Here is a 24,401-nt window from a genome sequence, read left to right on the forward strand (position 1 = left end):
CTGTCAGGACATTTTGACTGTCTTCCGCAATCTTTGCCTAAGATAAAGATTTGCATGCTAGAAATCAGTAGCAAGAGACGGAGGTGGTGGGGGGTGGTAAATCAAGAAAGAAAAAAAACTAATTCAAAGATGTGTTATCTACTAGGCCACTAAGGAGAACGGTGCATTATCCTGCCAGGATGTTCTGATAGCCCCATGAAATATGTAACAATAATTGCCCAAACAAGGGATAAAAGAGGGAAGTATTTACCACCGGCTCCCATTATCCATTAGCCAAGCCTCTCCAGTTGGTCATGCATGAGTGCCAAGCCCAGGACAGAAAACAAGAGGCATGCAGTACGCACCTACAGCAAGGTGCAGACTACATCTACATAAAGCTGCTAGAAGCCTGTGTGGAACTGGTCACCACAGCTGTCATTGGAATAAGAGGTGAAGGGCAAGTATGTGATGCACTGATCATTCCAAACTAGTTACGAGCTAAGCTGAATGAGTTTAATACAGTTCTCTGCTACTGCTGCCCATATACTGCCAAGAAAGTCAGGATCAAAAGAAGTATCTTGAGACCACATAATTTCCAGTGGGGTAAAATAGGGAGGTATTCTACTCTTCTTCTTTCAAGCTTTGATAGTACTTTTCGATACAGGAGCTAGAAGCCCTATTAGAGAAACAGCATGATTCACATGCTCTTATATTCAAAATAACATGGTTTTAACACCATAAACTAGGAAAATTAAGAACAGTTTTAATAGACAACTGGTCCTGTTATCTAATTATTCCCAGGGGGTTGAGGGAACAAAATTTCAGATCAGTTATTCTAGAACAAAAGTCAGAATTTTTGTCCAGTTCTTCTTAAATGATTTATAGTTACCAAAAGTTGTATCATTTAATATCTACAATATACACTGTGAAATCAGCTTATCTTTGATTCTGCAACAGGAAATTATACTGCTTAACAGCTCTAGAGTTATATGTCTAAGACCTTCTAAGTAGAGATATTTATCATCTTTCTGTTTAAAAATCTCCCCAGGCCAAATTCTGAAAAAGAATGATACCACAGCTTAACACTACATAACAATAACCAACAGTAGCAGTCATTTGTTTTTTTTTTTCATTTGACTTCCATCATCCATCCTCCCTTCATAATAGCACCCAGAATTTCTTTTGGCACACAGCTTTGGTAGAAATATAATTTAAGCAAGAGGTGGACATGTAATCCAAGGCCAATCAATTGAAAGCTTGCTGTCAGAAATCTTGATTCTTGGTAGACGGTGGAAACCAGGCATGAGGGAGCATGCAAAACGGTTTGCACTTCTTGATAGTAGTTAGATTGTTTTAGTTTGAAGAGCTGCATATTGTTTATAATTTGACAGTTAATTGAGTTGTTCTGATTCCTTACACAGTTCTCTTTTCTGTAGCATATCCGACGGCCCTCTAAACATCTGCTTATGTTACCATAGTTGGTTTCTGTCGTGTGCAGAAAGAACACTAATACACCAACATTTATCACGCACTTCCATATTTGTTTATTCAATTATTTGGTTTTGGTCTATTTTCCCCCACTATCATGAAAACTCAAACAAAGAAAGGACCTCGTCTGTCTTGTTCTTTGCAATATTCCTGTTGTTGTCAGGTGCCGACCAGTCGGTTCCGACTCATAGCAATCATATGTACAACAGAACAAAACACTGCCCAGTCCTGGGCCATCCTCACAATTGTCGTTATGCTTGAGTCCACTTTTGCAGCCGCTGTGTCAATCCATCTACTTGAGGGTCCTCCTCTTTTTTCACTGACCCTCTACTTTAACAAGCATGATGTCCTTCTCCAGGGACTTGTCCCTCCAAATAACATGTCCAAAGTATGTGAGACCAAGTCTCGCTATGCTTGCCTCTAATGAGCATTCCAGCTGTACTTCTTCCAAGACAGATTTGTTTATTCTTCTGGCAGTCCATGGTATATTCGATGTTATTCGTCAACACCATAATTCAAAGGCATCAATTCTCCAGTCTTCCTTATTCACTGTCCAGCTTTCACACGCATATGAGGCGATTGAAAACACCACGTCTGTGGTCAGGTGCACCTTAGTCTTCAAAGTGACATCTTTGCTTTAAAACACTTTTAAAAAGTCTTTTGCAGTAGATTTGCCCAATGCAATGCGTAGTTTCATTTCTTGACTGCTGCTTCCATGGCTGTTGATTGTGGATCCAAGTAAAACGAAATCCTTGACATCTCCAATCTTTTCTCCATTTATCATGATGTTGCTTACTGGTCCAGCTGTGAGGATTTTTACATTTAGGTGTCATCGGTACTGAAGTCTGTGATCTTTGATCTTCATCAGTAGGTACTTCAAGTCCTCTTCACTTTCAGCAAGCAAGGTTGTGTTATCTGCATATTGCAGGTTGCTAATGAGTTTTCCTCCAATCCTGATGCCCCATTCTTCTTCATATAGTCCAGCTTCTTGGACTATTTGCTCAGCACACAGACTCAATAAGTATGCCGAAAGGACACAACCCTGACACACACCTTTCCTGACTTTGAACCATGCAGTAATCCCTTGCCCTGTTCGAACAACTGCCTCTTGGTCTAAGTACAGGTTCCTCATGAGCACGATTAAGTGTTATGGAATTCCCAATTTTTCCCAATGTTATCCACAATTTGTTATGATCCACATAGTTGAATGCCTTTGCATAGTCAATAAAATACAGGTAAACATCCATCTGGTATTCTCTGCTTTCAGCGATGATCTATCTGACATCAGCAATGAGATCCCTCATTCCATGCCCTCTTCTGAATCAAGCTTGAATTTCTGGCAGTCCCCTGTCAACGTGCTGCTGCAACTACTTTTGAATGATCATCAGCAGAATTTTACTTGTGTATGATATTAATGATATTGTTCAATAACTTCTGCATTCTGTTAAATCACCTTTCTTTGGAATAGGCATAAATATGGATCTCCTCCATTTGGTTGGCCAGGTAGCTTTCTTCCAGATTTCTAGTCACAGACAAGTGAGCACTTCCATTACTACATGTGTACTGCTGCATAGTATGACAGTCTGACAGACACATGACAGATAATTGCCTGGCATATAACAAGCACTCAGAAAGTATTTGTTCTAAATACTTTACAACTAGTATACCATTTAATACACACAACCTTATGACTGGTATACCACTTAATCCATACAACATTATGATTAGTTTATCATTTAATCCACACAACCTTAGGATTCTATAAATTCTTCCATTTACAACTGGGAAAATTAAAATAAGTTCTTCCAGAATAGTGATGTAAGTAAACCCCCAAAATAAAAGAACAATGGTATAGTAACAGGATAAAACAGGACCCTACAAGCATGAACAGTCTTTGCTAGCCATGAATCCTGTTATGGAATCCAGGAGCCAGAGAAAAGCTACGTAAGATATGCTGTCTCTACCCCAGCTTTTTGTAGATGCCAAGTTTCTGCTAAGGTTTTATATCTTTGGCAATTGGGAAGTGACAATGTGAATGTATTTTTTTATGTATACATACAACTTATTTTGGTACTTAAATTAAAAAAATTTATAAAGTTTTTATCAAATGCAAATACATTTAAAATGTGCATGTATGTCTCTTCCTACCAATCTTTAATACCTGAAGTGCTACAGGTAACAGCAAAAGTGAGACTGACATGCAGACTCCTATCACTGTAGCCCTTCTAATTAAAGAAGTGTTGGAAGGCCAAAGGAAAGAATGATGTGCTGAGTATACCCCGACAGCTTACAACATGAGAATATTGAGCAGGCAAAAGAGGTTTTTGTGGGTAAGTATCACCAATCAGTAGGGCTCTGATGATAATAAATGCTAGTCGAGCCAAGGGCAAGGTGGTCCGTGGCATGATTTCCTGGCTTCTCTTAGACAAGACAGTGAGGGTAACTGAGGACCCCTAAAGGGAAATGAAACACCAAAGGGAGGGAAGGTCCAAAGTTCAGGTCAGACTGAAACTATCTCAAATTGAAGCTCCAAATCCTGACACTTAAATGGCAACCTCCATGACAACAGAAAACCCAAGAACCTTCTCAAGTTCTGAAGGACTGGCAATCATCCAACTGTACGGAGACTGAAGGTAGGAAACGGTAAGAGCAGAGCTGATAAGTGCTATAATTTTTATTAACCTAACTTTCCCTATAAAAGAGATTATTAAAAGGGAATTAAATAGATACCAAAAGGTTTTAGATATAAGCATAGTTAACAGTACTATTAATACACTTAGGATAAGCTTTTTCTTTACTTACCCTCCCTGGGGTGGGGGGAGGGGGAGGTTACTATTATTATCTTCATTTTATAGATGAAAACTGAGGTTTAAGATTTAATAACTTGTCTAAGATGACTCAGTAAATAGTAGACCTATGTAGTTTAGCTCCAATAAAGGATTTTTTACTATTAATATATAATGCAAATTACTATGATTAGTAAATGTTACTATATAAAGATTATTACATAAGCAATATTTTAAAAATCAAAATATGACAACAAGTTCATTGATGACAGGAACTGTTTTGTTCTTCTTTGGGTCCTCCACAAACCATTCCAAATGCCTACCCAAAATAAGGTTGTTAAATTTAAATCTCATAACTAATAGTCCCTGGAGAAGGACATCATGCTTGGCAGAGAACAGGGTCAGCGGAAAAGAGGGAGACCCTCAACAAGGTGGACTGACACAGTGGCTGCAACAATGAGCTCAAGCATAACAACGACTGTAAGGATGGCGCAGGACTGGGCAGTGTTTTGTTCTGCTGTGCATAGGGTCGCTAGGAGTTGGAACCGACTCAACGGCACCTAACAACAACAACAATTCCTCAGTAAAATTACATTGTGGTTTATCTGAAAATATTTCATTATGTGGCTATTTAGTATAAGATTTATGCTAATTCTAATTTTTTTTTTTTAAGAACTAGCCAAACATGAAATGAACACATTAATCAAATCACAGAACGTCTTTTGATGTTCAATAACTAGTACCCTTTCAAAGTAGTTAATAATATAATTATTTAGAAGCCATATATTTTTTTAATATTAACATACCCAGTACTAACTAAATGATAAAACGTCTGGGATTTGCTTTAAAACAATATGGGATGAAGGAAGCAAGTAGGAGTACCAAAAACCCAAACCAAACTCATTGCAGTCAAGTCGATTCCAACTCATAGCGACCCTACAGGACAGAATAGAACTGTACCATAGAGTTTCCATGGAGCACCTGGTAGATTTGAACTGCAGACCTTTTGGTTAGCAGCCATAGGTCTTAACCACTGTGCCACCAGGGTTTCCACTGGGAATATACATAACATAAAATGGACCAATAGTGCATTATATAAAAAAAACAAACCCAGTGATTATATATTGTTAACTTTTGTATATGTTTAAAATTACGTACCGTAAAAGGTTCAAATAAAAAGTATATATAGGATTTTAATTCCAAAGATGAATTGCAATAGTAAAAGATACCAAATAAGTGATTAATAGGAAACTCAAATCCTTTTTGGAAAGTAAGGGGGCTGTAAGAAAAAAATTAAGAAAAACATTCCTGACAAAAAAAAAAAAACAAAACCCGTTGCCATCGGCTCATAGGGACCCTACAGAATAGAGCAGAACTGCCCCATAGTGTTCCAAGGAGTGGCTGGTGGATTAGAACTGCCGGCCTTTTAGTTAGCAGCCAAGCTCTTAACCAAGGCCAGATGGTTTTAATTAAACAAATGAACTTACCTTCAACAGAGACCAAACACAGTCAATATGTCCATAAAAAATGCTTCTGTGCAAAGCTGTCCATCCTGACTCCTTGTCTTTCACCAAGGGATCCACTCCTTTCTCAATAAGCCAATCTAACACTCCTTTCTTTCCACAGGAGGAAACCAGGTGCAGGGCATTCCTGCCAAAGGCATCCTTGATAGTTGTAGCATTGTAACAGTAACTAGACAGAAAAGCTTTAATCTGGCCTTCATTCCCCTTTGTTATCACAGAAAGGATGTCCAAAGCGTGCTGCAGGGATCGACACTTTGATGTGCAGTCAGGCATAGAAGAATTCATCCTAATATTTTTTATACTGCTTACTTCTTCAAAATAGTCAAGTCTTATTTAAAAAAAATGAAAATGCCAGGACACAAAGGTGCTGTTCAAGATGAATTATAGAGAATAAATGGTCTTTTTAGGATTATAATTTAAATCCTCACGGCAACAGTATAAAACAGTATCTTTGTATAATTTATTTTGGCACTTAAATTAAAAATAGTTCTATTAAAAGTTTATACCAAAAAAATTTTTTTTTAACTTTCCAGTTTATAAATTATTCTTAGAGTCAAGCACCAAGGGGGAGTGAGGAGGGGAACTCCCCCTCCACACTGTCTGATCCTTTTAAATATCCATAATTGCAAGGGTGACCTATAAAGGAAAGAGAAAGGGAGAGAAGAGATAAAGTAACGCAGGTATCCATCTCATAAAGAAAAAAACTCCAGTAACCAGTTTTATATATAACATCATAATTTTATTCTAGTATTCTTTTTTCAAAATGCATACAAATACCCACTTCCACAAAATGCTTGATGTTCCAGCTTTCCCAAACATTGATTCCCTCAAAAACCATCTCTCATTCTCAAGTCCTTTACAACTACCTCCATAGTTAACCGCCCTTAACGCCTATCTTAAAAAAAAAAAAAAAAGGATCAACTTTTCACCTTCCTATCTATGGCAGCTGTATCGACATCAGACATGCTTACCTCCAATCTTATGTTTAAGGTTAATCTGTGTCTGTACTCTGGAGACAACCTCTTTCCAGAACCTTCATTCCTTCTCTCCTGTATTTTCACAGTCTACTAGCTATGTCCCAGCAAGTTATAAACACACTTAAATCTACTATCTTTATAAGAATCCCATCCCAAAGCTTTGCCCCCAAAACTACATCATCACCATCACCACCACAACAGTAGTAACCAACACTGTCATCATTTATTTAGTTTTTACAAGTGCCAAGCAGGGTGCTAACACTGTCCTATCTGCGTGGAAGGTCATTCCCCATCAGAGATGATACAAAGGATATTAAAACAACTCAGTTGCTACCTAGAAAAAAAAATTAGGGGATATTTACTTTATACTTTACACCAACATAAATTCCAGATGGCTCAAAGACAAACAAAAATTGAAACCGTAAAACCACTAGACGAAAACAGGAGTTTTTTTCAATAACTGCCAAGTATGGGGAAAAAAAAAAACCTGTTGCCGTGAGTGGACTCTAACTCATAGCGACCTTATAGGACAGAGTAAAACTGCCACATAGGGTTTCCAAGGAGCGGCTGGTGGATTTGAACTGCTGACCTTTTGGTTAGCAGCCGTAGCTCTTAACTGCTACACCACCAGGGTTTCCACAAGTAGGAAAGGTCTTCCTAAATACAAAATGAAATCTAAAAGCTTTAAGATAATAAATTCAACACAGTTTAAAGCTACATCAAAAAATTAATGACAAAAAAGGAAGAAAACCTACCTTAATACAGTCTCTACAAATCAATGAGACCAATAGAAAAAAGTCAAAAAATATGATCGCATTCATTCAGAAAAGAGAAATTTAAATACATTTAAAAAAAAAAGGTTTATCTCACTCAAAAGAAATGCACATTAAAACTATAACGACATACAATTGTTTTAATCTATTAGAACGAAAAAGATCCAAAAGGTTGATATTACATGTGTTGACAGGGTTACAGGGAAATACAAACTCTCATCCGTTGCTGGTGAGAATATACTAAACTGGTACAAGCTCTATGGAAAGCAATTTAGTAACATACATCAAAATGTAAAATGCACATGCATTCTGACCCAAACAATTTTACTTGTAGGAATTTATCCTATAGTTATCCATGCAGGAGATCTGGGTTCAGTTCCTGGCCGAGGCATCTTATGCACTGCCACCACCCACCTGTAAGTGGAGGCTGGCAAGTTGTTATGATGCTGAACAAGCTTCAGCGGAGCTTCCAGATGAAGATGAACTAGGAAGAAGGGCTGGAGATCTACTATACTTTCCAGATATCAGCTCAGTGAAAATTCTATGGACCGTGATCTTGTACTGGTGTGAAATGGCATATGTACAAGAACATCCATTCATTACGTTGTTATTTGAAACAGTAAATCCACGAAATAACCTAACTAGTTAAATAAATTATGGTATGTCCACGAAATGGATACTTTTCAGCTATCAAAAGGAATGAAGCAGTTATAAACGTTCTGATATGAAATAATCTGTAAAACTTTAAATGAGATACACAGTATAACACCATTTGTGAGAAAACTAAAACGTATGTACATGTTTATGCTGGAATCTGCATGGAAGATGTCTAGAAGAATACACAATAAAATGGTTAACAGTGGTTGCTCTGAAGAAGGGCACCTATGGTTAGACAGGGGGTGTAAGATTGACTTCTTTTTAATATGAAACCTTTTTGAATGTTATATCAAAAACAAATTTCTTAAAAAATAAATAAATGCTAATGTATTGATTAGAGAGGCGACAGGAAAATGTAGAAAGCTCATACAGCTTTTATCATATATGTGCCTCTAGCTTCCTTTTTTCCAATATCCTATGTGTCAGCTTTGCCCCATTCAATCTGGAGAAACAAAGTATCATTTGTCAGCTAGCTGGTAAAACTACTATTCTTCAATTTCTCCAAATCTTATTGGAAAATATGTTAGAAATTTTATATCAAGAATGGACTGCTTTACACTAAGCATTTCATCATCTTTGTATTTATTGTCTTTGCTTTATCTGTCAGTATTTTTGTACTCTGGATTTCAAATTAGTAGTCAATCTACTCATTATATCCAGCTTTTAAAGCTTTTATAGTAAAAATTCTATGTAAATTTTCTTCTTCAAGGTATCAAATTACCGTATAAAACCCAAACCAAACTCACTGCCATCAAGGTGACTTCGACTCATTAGTGACCCTATAGGACTGAGCAGAACTGACCCACAGGGTTTCCAAGGTGCAGCTGGTGGATTTGAACTGCTGACCTTTTGGTTAACAGCCAAGCTCTGTGCTACCAGGCTCCAACAAATTACCATATATACCTAAATTTCCTAAATATTTTTTCTCCATTTTATTTTTAAAATACATACTTTGTATATGGCATAAAGAGTAACTCTACTTCCCAGAAACAGAGAAAAACAGGCTCTTTTGAGGGACACACATGAGTCTACTGTATGTAACGGAGGACACTTCCGTGCATCAGACACAAAGACGAAACACTCCAGATCTGCATTTTCCACTCCCATTTCCAACCACACTAAGAGCAGAAGTCTGAAACCAGCTAGTTTTCTATTCTCAACTATTGTAGTTTCCCCATCTGGAATGACAACATAAAACTAGATGATTACTAATCCTTTTTAGTTCCAGGTCTAGTCTACACATTTTTATATTTTCAAACAGTCCTTACAAAAATCATCCTATCTTTAAAGTGTTGATTTGAACAAAAAAAAGTGTCTGGTAGTTGATACCAGAGAAAAAGTCAACAAAACTTCAAGTAGTTTAAAATGTTAAAACTAGAAAACATGATACTTGAGAAAATAGCCACACGTGGTTAATTTCATTCTTTTCAGGCTCTAAGGAACCCTGGTGGCACCGTGGTTAAGTGCTCAGCTGCTAACTGAAAGTTTGGTGGTTCGAACTCACCAGCCACTCCACAGGAGAAAGATGCGGCAGTCTGCTCCCTTAAAGATTAAAGCCTAGGAAACCCTGTGGGGCAGTTCTACTCTGTCCTGTAGTATTGCTAGGAGTCAGAATCCACTCAAGGGCAATGGGTTTGGTTTGGGTTTTTTGAGGCTTTAAAATCATGCCATCTCTGTATTTTCAGTGTTTGCATGACAACTAAAAGAGATTACTTATTGACAAGTCATTAAAGCTCTACATGAAAGAATTAAGACACAACAGAAGAGAATCCCTCATTTGTTACTATAAAAACATTCAAAGTATAAAAAGAACATTAAATATAAAAGTCATACCATATTACCACATACAGAGAGATGCACACACAGAATACTATAAACATAAATATGGAAGTGATTAAGAGCTAGGGTTTCTTAGAGCACAATGAATCTGGATTCAAATCTAATAACTCTATTATTAGCTATGTAACTCTAAAATTTACATAATCTTTTCAAACCCTCATTTCTTCATCTGAAAATGAAGATAATGCCACCAGCCCCATAGGGTTACCACAATCATAAATGAGACAGATAATACATGTAAAAGAGCACTGTGGTTTAGTGATAAAATACTTGTCTTCCATGCAGGAGATCCAGGTTCAGTTCCTGGCCAGTGCATCTCCTGCACAGCCACCACTCATCTGTCAGTGGAGGCTTATGAATTGCTATAATGCTGGACAAGTTTCAGTGGAGTTTCCAGATTAAGAAGCAGCCCTAATGGTGCAGTGGTTAAGTGCTCATCTGTTAACCAAAAACAAACTAGGAAGAAAGGCCTGGCAATCTACTTCTGAAAATCAGCTAATGAAAACCATATGGATCACAACAATCGGATTCACAACCAATCATGGGGATGGCACAGGACCAGGTACTTGGAGAACTACAGCTAAAAAAAAAAAAATTTAGCTATAGGCAATTATTCAAGTTTGAAGACTGAACGACCACAAGCATTTTAGCCGATCGAAGTTGAGCCCTCAACAAGAGCTCAAAATCCTTCTGTTTATCCTTGACTAAGAGCTCAGCTATCTTCCTAAAACACAAATCTGATTGTGTTATTCACTGACATGTCCAACACCAAAATGAACTAATACCTATGTCTCATGTGCTAAGAATAGCCTTGTGACCTCAGGAAAAAGATCTGTTAAGCCTGGATACTATGTAGCATTCAAAGTTCTGAATTAAGAACACCTGAGCTAGGAAGCTACACTAACCAGTTAAGAAACCTTGAGCACATCACTTATTTCTCTAAGCTTCACTTGTATTATTTGTAAAAAGAGGATAACAGCTGTTTATCTCCTGAGATGCTCTGAAAATTAAATGAGACAATTCATTCATATGGTAAACACTCAACAAAAATTAAAAAAAAAAAAAAAATTAAGGGGGGGGCAAAAAAAAAGGAGGGGGTCATATTAATTCACAGGTCAGAAAATGACCTAACTATACTGGAGTCTTCTGCTTGGAATGCTTCTCACTGGAATCTTTACAAGGCTGCCACTCTCCCATGGCTTACAAACACAATAGCTACCATCTTTTGAACTTTCATATGGACAAGCATGTACTTACTTAAATTAATTCATTTAATCTTCATTTCAGTCTGCCCCGTAAAGCTAATTAGTCTTATGTTACAACGAGAAAATTGATGTGAAAGTGGCCAATTCAGTACTAACGGGGGAAGTGGTATTTCAGTGATAGAAATCTCACCTTCCATATGGGAGAGATCCAGGTTTGATTCCAGGCCAGTTCACCTCATAGCATAGTAGAAAAAGGCACCCTTATTTGCAGTCATAAGAATCAGATTCCTATCTAAAACCTTGAACAAGTCCCTTAATTTTTTCATGCTAAATATCTTTACCTACAATGACAATAATTTGTCTTTTAAGTATACACAGTCTACCCATAAAGATTTTAAGCTCCTTAAGGGGGCAGGAAGGGGAAAATGCCATACTTAATATTTCTCACAAACCATAACATGTATTTGACATGTTTTTTTTTTTTTTAAGTGCTCTTTAAATCCAAAATACCTTCCCTATAAACTTGTACCTATGTTAAATTAAAATTACTGTTACAGGCTACAAATTACAGTGACTCATAATCAAAAAAATGTTTTAAAAAAACCTCTGCAAACCCTAAAAATAGTTTACTTAACAATTTTAAAACATAAGCACTTACTGCTTCAGGAATTTAATAATTTAGCTTTAGCAATATACTTTATTTAATGCTTTATCAAATATTCTTGTTAGAAGAGTTAGAAACTTCAGTTCAATGCTTTATCAGTGCAATACTCAGTTTTACAATAAAGAAAATGCCCAAATTTTAGCGGCAGGCCCATCTCTGGATGTAGCAAAGAATTATTCCCCTATTTATTATAGGAAACGATGTGAATTTACATGTCATTTATAATAATTAACGAAGTAATACTGAACTCCTTTACGTAGTAGGTATATATTCATTTGTGGTTTACTGAACTTCATGGTCCAGAAGCACAATAAGGGTTTAAAATATAATAAATTCTTTAAACAGAATTTAGCATACGGAAAGCCCTAAATGCAAGTTAAAGTAAGTTTTTAATAACGGGATAGTCTTTTTTTTTTTTTATTTCCTGAAATAACTTTTGATTTGACTAAAGTTTCTGCAAATATTTGTAATATAATTCTTTCAAAAAAAAAAAAAAAAAAACTCTTTCTGCCCTCACCTGCCTTAGATCAGTTTCAAAAACAAGTGAAAATCAAGGAATTCAAAACAGAAAAGGGAGTGAAATCAAGCAGTGGCTATGTAAGCACAGAGATTTGCATAGTACAGGCACAGAAACACTATCATTCATAAAACTCACATCCTCTCAGTATTAATGATAAATATCGAGTTTCAAATGCCTTATGTCAAAGCATAAGGAAAAAAGAATCCCGTCTCGCAAACACACTTGAAGTTTCCTGTGCGTTTCAATTTTGGAAAGCAAGTCACTCTTTTTGAGCCAGATAGTTCTGCCTGATAAAAGAAAAGGCCTCTATTCTGTCTCCCCCACCCCGTCCCCCACGCCCCCCTCAAAAAAAAAAACAAAAAAACACCGTCCCTTTTCACACACTACTAATTCATATTTCAAAGTTTACGACGTGCTTCCCCCAACAGAGTCAGTATCCCTAAAGTGGACTAAAACCATGTGACCCCGCACCCGCAAAGGGGGTAAGAGGATGGATGGGCGCCTCCGGGAATGGCTTCAAATCCAAAGCTCGAGGAGAAGTGACACCGGACAACTACCAGAAACTAGCCATTTCAACATGCCTGGAGGCAACATGCCTGGAGGCGTGTCTGGCAGGACGGCAACGTAACACGTCGACAGAACAGGCCATTCATTAGCTAAGGGAGGCGGCCGCAGCGGCCAAGACCACCCGGCCTGCCCCGTGCCGACTCGCGAGAAGCCCTGCAGCCTCTGCGCCGCAGGATGCCCACGCCGTGACCCACTCGCGCCACTGCCATCCACGGTCACCCGCATCCTCTGGAAGGTTACTACTCTCCCATGGCCCCTGTGGTGAATGGGACGCAGTCGCTAAAGCACGCTCCACACTGTTCCGGCCGGGCCGAACCGTCCCTCACCAGTCGCTAGATGAAACTGCGCCGCTGGTCTCCGCGGGGTGGGCACACAGCTGCGCAGGGACTCATCCTCAGTGAAAGCAACAGGGAAGACTGAAAAGCGCCAGGGGGCCAGTCCCCAGAGCCGGCTCTGCTGCGGAGGCGGCTGCAACTACAGCCACGGCTACAAGAACCTAGAAACGGGGCAGGGACGCGGGGCCCGAAGCGGGCGGTACTCAAGAATAAGACGGGCGTTGATTGGCTGGGGTTCGTGTATGCCTCTTGAGGATTGGCTGGTGCCTGCCCAGAAGGCCTCGCGTGGCAGCATGTAAGCTGTGGCCTTTCGCTGGCACTCCAAAGGCACTTGACCCTGCTGGCATTGGGGCTGCCGCTGGAGTCTCGACGCCAGCAGCCAGGGTCCGTTTCAGTGTCTCCGGTCGCATCAGGAGACCAGGAAAGGAGGATAAACCTGGGGTCGGGAAGACAGAGGGAGACCTGATCGGATGCCTTGGGCGCGCGATCACTGATGCAGCAGAAACCAAAAGCGTAGGCATTTTCGACTAGAAAGTTCCCTCCCGTCGCCCTAGCAGTGGGGTCACTGGAAAAACAAAGGCATCCTTTCTCCGAGCCGCAGCCTTGCCCCTCCCTGGATCAGTATATTATACACCCCCGGGAGTCACTTCCTTAATCAGAAGGCGTCACTGCTTTCTTTGATCGCCACCATGGGACGAGTGCCGACCTGGTCACGCCACTCAGTGCCTGACGCCAGGCTTGCACTATCTCTTCCTTCCCCCTCTTTAACTCTTCATCTACCGGCCATTTTAAAAGTGGTCAAGTGAAAAAATTTAGGAAAGAAAGTAGACTAATCAATACTAGGTTACCAAAAGGGAAACATACTGCTACTGAATGCCTAATACAGTAGACACTTAGCAAATGTTTAAGGAGTGGTGTGTGACTCGACATACAACACTAGGAGTCAGGAGTTGATTTTACAGCTCTGCCACGTTGTTAGTCGGACAAGTCACTTAAGTCTTTCTGATGTATAAAACGAAGGAGTTGGACTACAAGTCTTCTTAGGGCGCGTTCGGCGCTACTCTTGTTTTTTTGGTAGCCTTCGTGTTGGTGGGTAAGTTACTAGCTCAAAGCCACAAACTGGTTAGTGAAGGAGAAAGGGAAAGATTTACTGGGATCCCGGTCTCCTGCTGCTCTTTCGAAAACAGTCTTCTGTTTCTTTGCCTTATTCTAGGTGTCCTACTTCCTGCTTTAACATGTAACAAAAACCAGTTTATGATGTGAAAAACATCAGAGTGATTTTCAAAATGAGCTCTGTAATATATGACTTTCATATTCATAAGCAAAGAAGTCGGTAATGGCAGGTAAAGCTAATCATGTAAATACATTAGCTTGTGTTCAAATTTTATATCTGCCTCTTGTGTTCGTTGGCTTTTCTGAAGCTTCATTTCCTCTTTTTAAAATTAAGAGCAATAATACATTTTTGAATTGTGAAACTGATGATGTAGATAAACAGCACCTAACAGAATGCCTAGCATGTAATAACACTCTTCATAAATAATGAGCCTTCCTTTTCCTAAATAAAGAAGTATTTCTTCAGCAGCTAAATTATTCCAAACAGTCATTCATTCTTTTAAAAATATGTATTAATTGCCAAGTGCCAGGGAATTAGTGATGGTAAGCACTAGAGATCCAATAGTGAATAAAAAGAGATTCAGTCCTGGATAATCCCAAACATAACTATGAATTGCAAAGTTTACAAGTATTGCAAAGAAGAATACTGTACTAGGTTTAATCTAGCTTCCCAAAGAAGGGACACTTGAACTAGAATTTGAAGAATGAGTGCAAATTAACTAGATGATGCAGGGAGGAAGGTGTGTTCCAAGCAAAATGATGTGGGATTGTCCCCCTTTTACCTGGAAAATTAGGTGCTTTCAAAGATAGTGGTTATTTACAGAAGACTCGAGTAATTAGGAAATAGTACAAATGAATAACAATTAGATGGAAAATGCATTGTGGATGTAATTAGGGGAGTAAAACATTAAAAATTGGATATTTTTTTAAAGTATGTTTATGTTTTCATAGAGAATAAAGATTAGAAATATAGCAATGACGATGATTATCTCTTTGTGGTAGGTGGGATTATGTGTGATTCTTATTTTTTTTCCATTTTGAAATTTGTAATTTATTTTTCATTACAATACTTAAATGATTAAAAAAATCAAGTTCGGAAAGATAATTGCCTAGAATTTGTAAAGTAAACTTAATGGAAGAAATGAAACTAGAAATGGCTTTAGAAGAGTGCAGTGATTTAGATGGGAGAAAGTAAGAAGAACAGCCCAGACATCAGGAATGGAGTTTGAAACAAGGCCAGAATGGAACACTGCAGAAATGGTTTTAAGCTACACAGCATTTGTAATAAACCCCCTAAATGCCGTTTTTAAAATAAATTAATAACACCATTCTTCATAATCAAAAAATGCTAACTCATATGCATATGCTTTTTTTCTGGTTACGTAGGGGTAAGGAATAGCAGTAACAGAGAAGATATTAGAACTTGTATGGTTGTAATGGATGGAAACCCACACCTGATTAAATTCTGCAAGAATGGTTATTATTACTACAGGATTGTCAGCAAAGCAACTGGCCTAGTGACGACTGGAACTATATTGTTTGTTCATGTTCTCTTCTACACCAAATGGTCTTCCACACAAACACTTCACTGGCCACAGCTCTCTGGCACGCACCTCAGCTTTGCTTTTAACCACTATAGCAATACTGCATCCACGTGTAAAACTATTGCACAGTTTAAATGAGATTGTGTATGTAAAGCTCTTAATATAGCTTTTAAACCAAAACCAAACCCATTGCTGTCAAGTCAATTCTGACTTATAGTGGCCCTATAGCACAGAGCAGAATTGCCCCATAGGGTTTCCAAAAGCAGCTGATGGATTTGAACTGCCAACCTTTTGGTTAGAAGACAAGCTCCAACCACTGCACCACCAGGATTCCAATATACCTCGTAGCACTCAGTAAAATTTGACATAACCTGAACCCTTCTAGATGGATATATGCGTGGGAGTGTTTGAGGAGTGGGATAGGGAGACATGAAGGATGGCCCACAAGGTGGCAGTGTTTGAGTATAGCACTATAAGGTTGGAAACAAAGTTTGCCAACAAGTCGAAGAAATTCAAGGCAAATTCTGGAAAGTTTTTATAAGCCTACATGAACAAACACTTTGTGAAAAACAAACCTAAGAACTTAGCAATCTTAGCACTCTATTATAATCAGAACAATCTGAACCTCCAAGACTATCTCTCCCCCTTTTAATGACTGAGAATTTGTAGTGCTCATTTCTTAGCCCATCTTACTTTGAATTGCCTGTGTTCCTTCTCTACCTAACTAAATAATTAAACCAGGCTGTTATTACCACTGCTCCTTAGGAAAAACAGGTTTATAGAAAATGGCAGACTGGGTACACACTCTAGGCTCCTCTCCATGCCACAAATCCCTAAAACTGGTAGGAAGGACATTTAAAATAATTGAACTCTTAAGTGCATTGGAAAATAAGTTTAACCACTGATGGTCCAGAACCTATGAGGATTGGACAGAAGAAAGAAGTTGTGGCCCCAAACACCAACAGAACAGACTGCTGCAAAAGGTGGTAGCAGCATCAAGAGTGTTCCACTTGTAGATGTGGCAGGAAGGAGTCCAGAGCTAAATCACAAAGTAAGCAATTGGAGTATCACAACAAGAGCAGCTGAGCCAATTGAAGCTTCTTCATCCTCCCATGCCACAATAGCAACAGGGACCCTAGGTGAAACACAGGACCTCGGATTTAGTAGATAAGGCTGTATTCATATGACTGGTCAAACATGGAATAACCCAGAAATGCCTCTACCCAGAAGACTAGCTACTAGCTCTTTCTGCTCAGCAGTATGCCCCACCTCTTCCCTGTACCCCTGAAGAAAGACAGTTATTCAAGTGGTGACAACAGGCCTTATTCCTCCCCAGAGGGAGTGTGCAACAGACAACCTCTATAGACAGCTTTCAAAATTCTCAAATACACAAATGACCTTAAAACCAAGAATCACCAAATATTTGAGGAAAGTCAACATCCTGAGAGACATAAATTTATGAATCCAAGAAGCTCAGCAAACCTCAGGCAGGATGAAGATAACTATCTAGAAATAGCAGTCAATTTGATGAAAACCAAAGGTAAAGACAAAATTTGAAAGCATTCAGAGAAAAATGGCATATTACATAAAAGAAATAATGATTTTAATTACCACAGACTTCACATCATAAACCATGAAAGTGAGGAGAACTAAAGAAAAACTGTCAACTCACAAGAGATCCCTCAATAAGGCAGGCTAAAGATATTTTCGGAGAATGAAAGCTAAGAGAATTAGTCAGAGCTGACCCACAAGCGGCTTAGGGCCGTGGTCTCATGGGACAATCCAAACAATTAACATAACAGAGTTCCTAAAGTTTATGTTCTACCTTCCAGTATGATAAGTAGTGTCTGGGGTCTTAAAAACTTAACGAGTAGCCGTGTCAGATACAACTACAGTCATGTGCCGCATAACGTTAATTCAGGCAATGTCCAACCGCCCATAAGTCTGTGGTCCCATAAGGTTATAACAGAGTTCAGAAATCCTGATCTGAGAACAGGACATAGAGGAAGTAACCAGATGTACCAAACACAACAGTTTCCCATACACAGCACATGTATCTCATATGTCTTGTATACAAAACTTTCGCGCTGCCAGGCGTATAGTGGTATGGAACATATATAACCTATAATACATACATCTTGATAGTCATAATAAGTAGGTACTGTGCTGTACTTACTATCCATTGTTTTAATGTGAACTTTCCCTTCTTACAAATAAAAAGTTTACCGTATAACAGCGTATGCTGCAACTCATAGGCAGCAGCATTCAATCTCCTGTATCACACGCACATCTCTTGAGTGTTGTAGTGTTACCTCTTTGCTTAATTTTCCTTCAAAAATGCTACCGTGAAGTGCATCATGGCTCCCCAAAACAGCAAAACCAGAGCTAGTGATAGCAGCAGCAAGAGGCAAAGGAGAAGTATCAATTTGGAAGTGAAACAAAAGCTTATTAAACAACACAAAGGTGGAAAATCAGTGAATTCTATCATTGCTCATGATTTAGGCATGTTGGCACAACCTCCAAATCGAATAATGTCCCATTTCACAGAATGTCTCATAGGCATTAAGCAACACATGACTGTATTGGTCTTTATTCGTCTTGAACAAAAGAGAAAACTCAAGAATCAGAGAAGGAACTGAACTAATTATCTCCATGAACCACTGCCTCCTCCACCTTGAGACCAGAACTAGATGGTGCCCAGCTACCACTACTAAACATTCTGATTAGGGGCACAATAGATGAATCCTGATAAAAGGGAGAAAAATGTGGAATAGACCTTTGAATTTTTAAAGAATCCAGATTTACGAGACCTACTGAGGCAGGAGAAGTCCCTGAGACTATGATCCTGAGTTGCCCTTCAAACTTTGAGTAAAAACTACCCCCTGAAGCCGTCTTTAATCTAACAGTTTAACCCAAAGAGTAAAGATTGTCTACCTTGAGTATTGTATTAAAAAATATATGTGTATGTGTATATATATATAAACCAAAGAGTCAACAGCTATTTTAAAGCATAGATGAGAAGGTTAGGGGGCAGGAAGTTTAAGTAAATGGATGTGAAACAACTAGAACAGAAATAGCAAGAATGTTGACACAACATGAAGAATGTAATGAATGTTACTGATCCTTATGTCTAGAAACTGGAATAGGAGCAAGTTTGCTGTGTATATTTCACCAATATTAAAATTAAATATTTAAAAAAATGCTTTAATTAAATAAATAAAAAGAACCACCCCACAAGAAACACTGAAGAAAGTACTTTCCACTGGAATAACACAAAGTGGCCCAGGTAAATGTTGTAAATGTAGTGGTTTGGCATCTCAGCTAAGGAATCCCAAGATTAGGAGGCCCTAATCTTTTTTTAATCTTTTATAGTAGGCTGCAAGCAAAGCTGCCTGTCCTTTACTCCTGAGGGAAAAATTTTCTTTATTATGCTGCATACATAAATTTATGTTGTATTTTCATTCAGTTGTGAAATATTGTATTACTTTGAAAGATCAATAAAATAAGAGCTCAGAAAACTCCAAGTATTTGTAAATAAACAAAATGTTTTAAATAATCCATAAATTAAATAAACCTGTCCTCTGCTTGAGAGGGAGCCACTATCACTGTTTACCAAGGATCTTTGCTATACCAAAAAAAAAAAAACCTCATTGCCATAGAGTTGATTCCGACTCATGGCAACCCCTATGTTAAAAAAAAAAAAAAAATGTTACAGAGTAGAATTGCTCCATAGGATTTTCTTGGCTATAATCTTTTCAGAAGCAGATTGCCAGGCCTTTATTTTGTGGTGCCTTTATTTTGAACTGGGTGAGTTCAAACCACAAGTATTTAGGTTAGCAGTTAAGCACAAACCGTTTGCACCACCTGGGAACCCTTTTGCTATACAAGTATCCTTGAAAAGATAGCCCAGAACAAAGGCTGTTAGTACCTCTGCTTCCAAGATGTACAGAAATGTCAGAGACCCATGGGTAATTCTCTCCCAACAAGAATGCCAATTACCAATTTCAGTAATGAAAGAGTGATTATCATTACAGACCCCACAGACTTTAGAAGGAAAAATTAGAGACTATTAAGGAGTCCTGGTAGCACAGTGGCTAAAGTTGTAGGCTGCTTTAACCAAAAGATGCATGGTTGAAACCCACCAGCCTCTCTGAGGGAGAGAGATGTGGCAGTCTGCTTCCGTAAAGATTTATAGCCTTGGAAACCTTATAGGGTCACTATGAGTCGTAATCGACTCTAGGGCAGTGGGTATTATGAGCAAATCAGTTGTCACTAATCAATTCTGACTCATGGTAACCACATGTGTTTCAAGGTAGAACTGTACTTCATAGGGTTTTCAATGTTTGTGACCTTTCAGAAGTAGATAACGAGGCCTTTCTTCCAAGGTACATCTGGGTGGATTCCAACTACCAACCTTTCAATTAGTAGCCAAGCACTTAACTGTTTGTGCCACCCAAGGACTCCTGAACATTAGATTAAAAAATTCAACATCTAGGATTAAATCAATAAATTCCCTCAACAATACAACTTACTAAAACTGACAAAAGATAAACCAGAAAATCTGTATCTATTAGAAAAATTGAATTCATAATCAAAAACTTCCTACAAAGATGGTTTCACTAATGAATTATATCATTTAAACAAAAACACACCGATATTACACAAATAATTCAGAAAATAAAGGAAGAGGAAAGCCTTCCTAAATCACTCTATGAGGGTTGCATAATCCCAGTACCAAAACCTGGCATTGGGATAATGGCATTTTAGTTGTTTTAAAAAATAAAAAATAATTAAAAGGGAGTCCTGAATTTTTAAAGATATATATTGAAATATTTACAGATAAAATTATGTTGTCTGAGATTTGCTTTGAAATAACCAACTGGTGGTGGGGAAAGAGGATGGAGGCATAAATGAAAAAAAAAAAAATGGCAGAATGATGGTAAATGCTGAAGCTCAGAGATGGACATTGATGTTCATCATATGCTTCCGTCTATTTTGTCTATGTTAGAAATTGTCCTGAAAATGGCCTGTAGGGGCTAACTGTGGTAAAAGAGAGTGATAAGGCTTGGGCACAAGCTGTGGCCAGGGCTGTGCCAATTGATTCATCTAAAGAAGACATTGTTTCAAAAGCTGACCAGAGAAGCTGTATATGAATACTCATAGTAATTTTATTTGTAGTGGCCAAAAAGTAGAATCCCAAGTGTCCTTCAACAGGTAAATGATTAAACAAGCTATGGTATACCCATATGATAAGTACTATTCAGCAATAAAAAGGACCCAAGTATTGATACACACAACAACCTGGATGGACCTCAAGGGTAATATACTGAGTGAAAAAAGCCAGTTTCTAAAGGTCACATACTGTGTGATTCCATTTATGTGTCTCATGCAGCCTTAACAAAAAATACCACAAGTGGGTGGCTTTAAAGAACAGAAATTTATTATTTCACAGCTCTGGAGGCTAGAAGCCTAAATTCAGGGCGTAGTCTCTGGGGGAAATTCCGTCTTTGTCTCTTTCAGCTTCTAGTAGCTGTGAGCAATCCTTTGCAGTCCTGGGCTTGTAGATGCATCTGTGTTGGTCTTCACATGGTGTATTCCCTCTGTGGTTGTGTGTCTCTGTGGCTCTACTTCCCTTTATAAGACACCACTCAGGAAGGATTAGGTTCAAGACCAGCATACTCTGGTATGGCCTTATTAACCTAATGAAAGAAAAATATCTATTTTTGAACAGGATCACATTCACAGGTACAGGGGTTAAGACTTCGCCATATTTTTTGGAAGACACAATTCCACCTACACAAATAACATTCCCAAAATTACAAAAGTATAGAGATGGAGCACAGATTGGTGATTGCCAAGGGTTGGAGGGGGAAGGGGAGGTGTAGGTGTGACCTTAAAAGTGTAGCATGATTTGCTCTCTGTGGTAATCAGTTAGGCGTCTTAATTATGGTGGAGGTCACAGGAGTCCACACGTGATAAAATTGCATAGAACTGTACACACAGACTCACAGTAAGTGTACATAAAAGTGGTGAGATCTGAATAAAGTCTATGGATTGTACCAATGCCAGTCTCCTTGTCTTGAATTTGTGCTATAGTTATGTAGCATGTAATCATTAAGGTAAACTGGGTAAATGATGCAAGGGACCTCTCAACTATTTTTGCAACTTCCTGGGGGAGGACATCAATGCGGAAAAGAGGAAGACCCTTAACGAGAAGGATTGACACAGCTGGGCTCAAGCATAACAATGATGGTAAGGATGGCACAGGACCAGGCAGTGTTTCATTCTGTTGTGCATATAGGGTCGCTATGAGTCGGAATCTACTCAACAGCACCTAATAACAACAACATGAAACTGTAATTATTTTCAAGTAAAAAGTTCTTTTTTTAAGGTGACTAAATGAAAGTAAAGCTTTAAAAAAAAAAGAAGAAGAAGAAGGCATCCCAGAGGCAGCTAAGGTGGGGGGAGGGCTTAGCAATTGAGTCTTATATCCGGCATTACTAGCACAAGCTTCAGTTCCTCTATCCAGAAACAGCAATAGTAGCGTCCTTACTGGAAACCCCAGTAGCTTAATTATACTAGCCATGAAAATGTAAATGGAGAAAATATTGAAGTTGTAAAGGATTTCATTTTTCTTGGATCCGCAATCAATGCCCATGGAAGGAGCAGTCAAGAAATCCAAGAACATTGCTTTGGGCAAATCTGCTGCAAAAGACCACTTTAAAATGTTAAAAAGCAAAGACTGTCACTTTAAGGACTAAGGTGCTCTTGCCCCGAGCCATGGTGTTTTCTATCACCTCATATGCATGTGGAAGCAAAAAGATAGGGTTAACTGTGCTGGCAGAACAAAAGAACTGTTAAAAGATTACCATCTAGAAGTTGGGTAAACACCCTGTCAACAGGAGAAAAGGTTGAAACAATTGAATTACTATCTTCTTAGTGTTTTCTTCTAGTGCCTTCCCCCTTTACAGGCTTCTGCAAATGCAGAAGAGCAAAGCATGACCGCAGTTTAACCTTCCTTGGCCCTCCAAAGATGGTGATGTAGCACCAAAGATCAGTGCACTTGCACTATATCCCATAATAAGTGATGCTAAGGGCTGCCTAGAGGACTCCATCTTGAATATCAGTGGGTTCCATCTTGGAATCCAGATGTGCCTGTAACCTAATTAACATGCAGCACCATTCTGAGAAGTACCCACCCCTTGAAAGAAGCCCACTAAATATTCATTACTCTGTTGTCTCCACTGAACCCATAAAAGCCCTAGCCTTGCTTGCCTTTTTGAGTCAGTCTTTTGGAGAGGCTTAGATTCCTGCTGACTCGTTTTGCTTGACTCAAGCAAAATAAAGCTTGCCAAAGATAAAGTCTGTCTTTCGCATGTATTCTTATTCTGGAAAACACAAGGATGCTTTGTGTCAGACTGGCAACTGGTAACAAAAGCTGGACAATGAATAAGGAAGACTGAAGAACGGATGCTTTTGAATTACGGTGTTGGCGAAGAATGTCGGATATACCATGGACTGCCAAAAGAACAAATAAATCTCTTAGAAGTACAGCCAGAATGCTCCTTAGAAGCAAGGCGTTGTAGGGGAAAATATAAAGTTTAGTAAAGCAAAAAGGAAGTTTTATTTGGCACATATTCAAAAAGGCAAAAGTGGCAAGCAGACAAGCATGCTGCCAGAGTTAATGTCTGCCCTAATCAAAGCTAAAGTGGGAAAATGACAAGCATGTTGCCACAGCCAGCATACCTATGCAAGTCCAAGGAATATTGCAGAATGACCAGTCTATATTAACATTACAAAATGGGCAAAACCATTGAAAGCTTCACCTTTCTCAGCTTGGCTAGAAAATGTGATCCTACACTTTGAATTGTCTTTCTTAACAATCATTGTTGCAGGTTTCAGTAAGGACAATCAGGAGGGTTTTCACTGGTTGAACAAATTTTCTATTTACTAAATGCTAATAGAAAAAGATAAGGGTGGAAACCCTTTTGTGTTCTGTTTGATTGGCTTATGTGAAATGTTCCCTAAAAGATATTTCCCAAGATCATCCTATTGTCTTTATACCTCAGGGCCCAGTCGATGTGTCCTTGTGAGTCCTTCTGAGCCCTTGTGAGCCCAGCTCCAGCTGGGTCACATTCTCTGTGCTCAAGGACAGGTAATAATGATTCCAATATTATTTTCTAAATCAAAGGATGGTGAGAGTTTGTCTTACACACTTTGGACATGTTATCTAGATGGATCAGTCCCTGGAAAATGACATCATGCTTGGTAGAGGGTCAGTGAAAAAGAGAAAAGACCCTTAAAGAGATGGATCAACGCAGTGGCTGCAACAATGGGCTCAAGCGTAGCAACAATTGTGAGGATGCCGAAGGACCAGGCAGTGTTTCATTCTGCTGTACATAGGGTCTCTATGAGTCAGAACTGACTCAAT

The 24,401-nt window shown here is 38.7% G+C and overlaps 1 protein-coding gene across 4 annotated transcripts in view; it reads right to left on the bottom strand.

Moving 5' to 3' along the window:
* The window catches only part of IBTK (inhibitor of Bruton tyrosine kinase), a 97,121-nt gene extending 83,209 nt beyond the window's left edge, over positions 1-13,912 (bottom strand). For 2 of the 4 annotated variants that reach the window (XM_023544183.2, XM_010586533.3), the window contains exons 1-2: positions 13,305-13,911; positions 5,741-6,412 (exon numbers count right to left, since the gene is read on the bottom strand). In XM_023544183.2, coding sequence (XP_023399951.1) covers positions 5,741-6,061 — 321 coding nt within the window. In that variant the 5' untranslated portion in view covers positions 6,062-6,412; positions 13,305-13,911. Of the gene's footprint in view, positions 1-5,740; positions 6,413-13,304 lie in introns of all 4 variants that reach the window. The other 2 variants (XR_002784846.2, XM_010586535.3) reach the window with 2 other exon arrangements.
* Positions 13,913-24,401: the final 10,489 nt, after the last annotated feature.

The sequence above is a fragment of the Loxodonta africana genome, chromosome 1 (genome assembly GCF_030014295.1).
Source record: "Loxodonta africana isolate mLoxAfr1 chromosome 1, mLoxAfr1.hap2, whole genome shotgun sequence".
NCBI classification, from domain to species: Eukaryota; Metazoa; Chordata; class Mammalia; order Proboscidea; family Elephantidae; genus Loxodonta; species Loxodonta africana.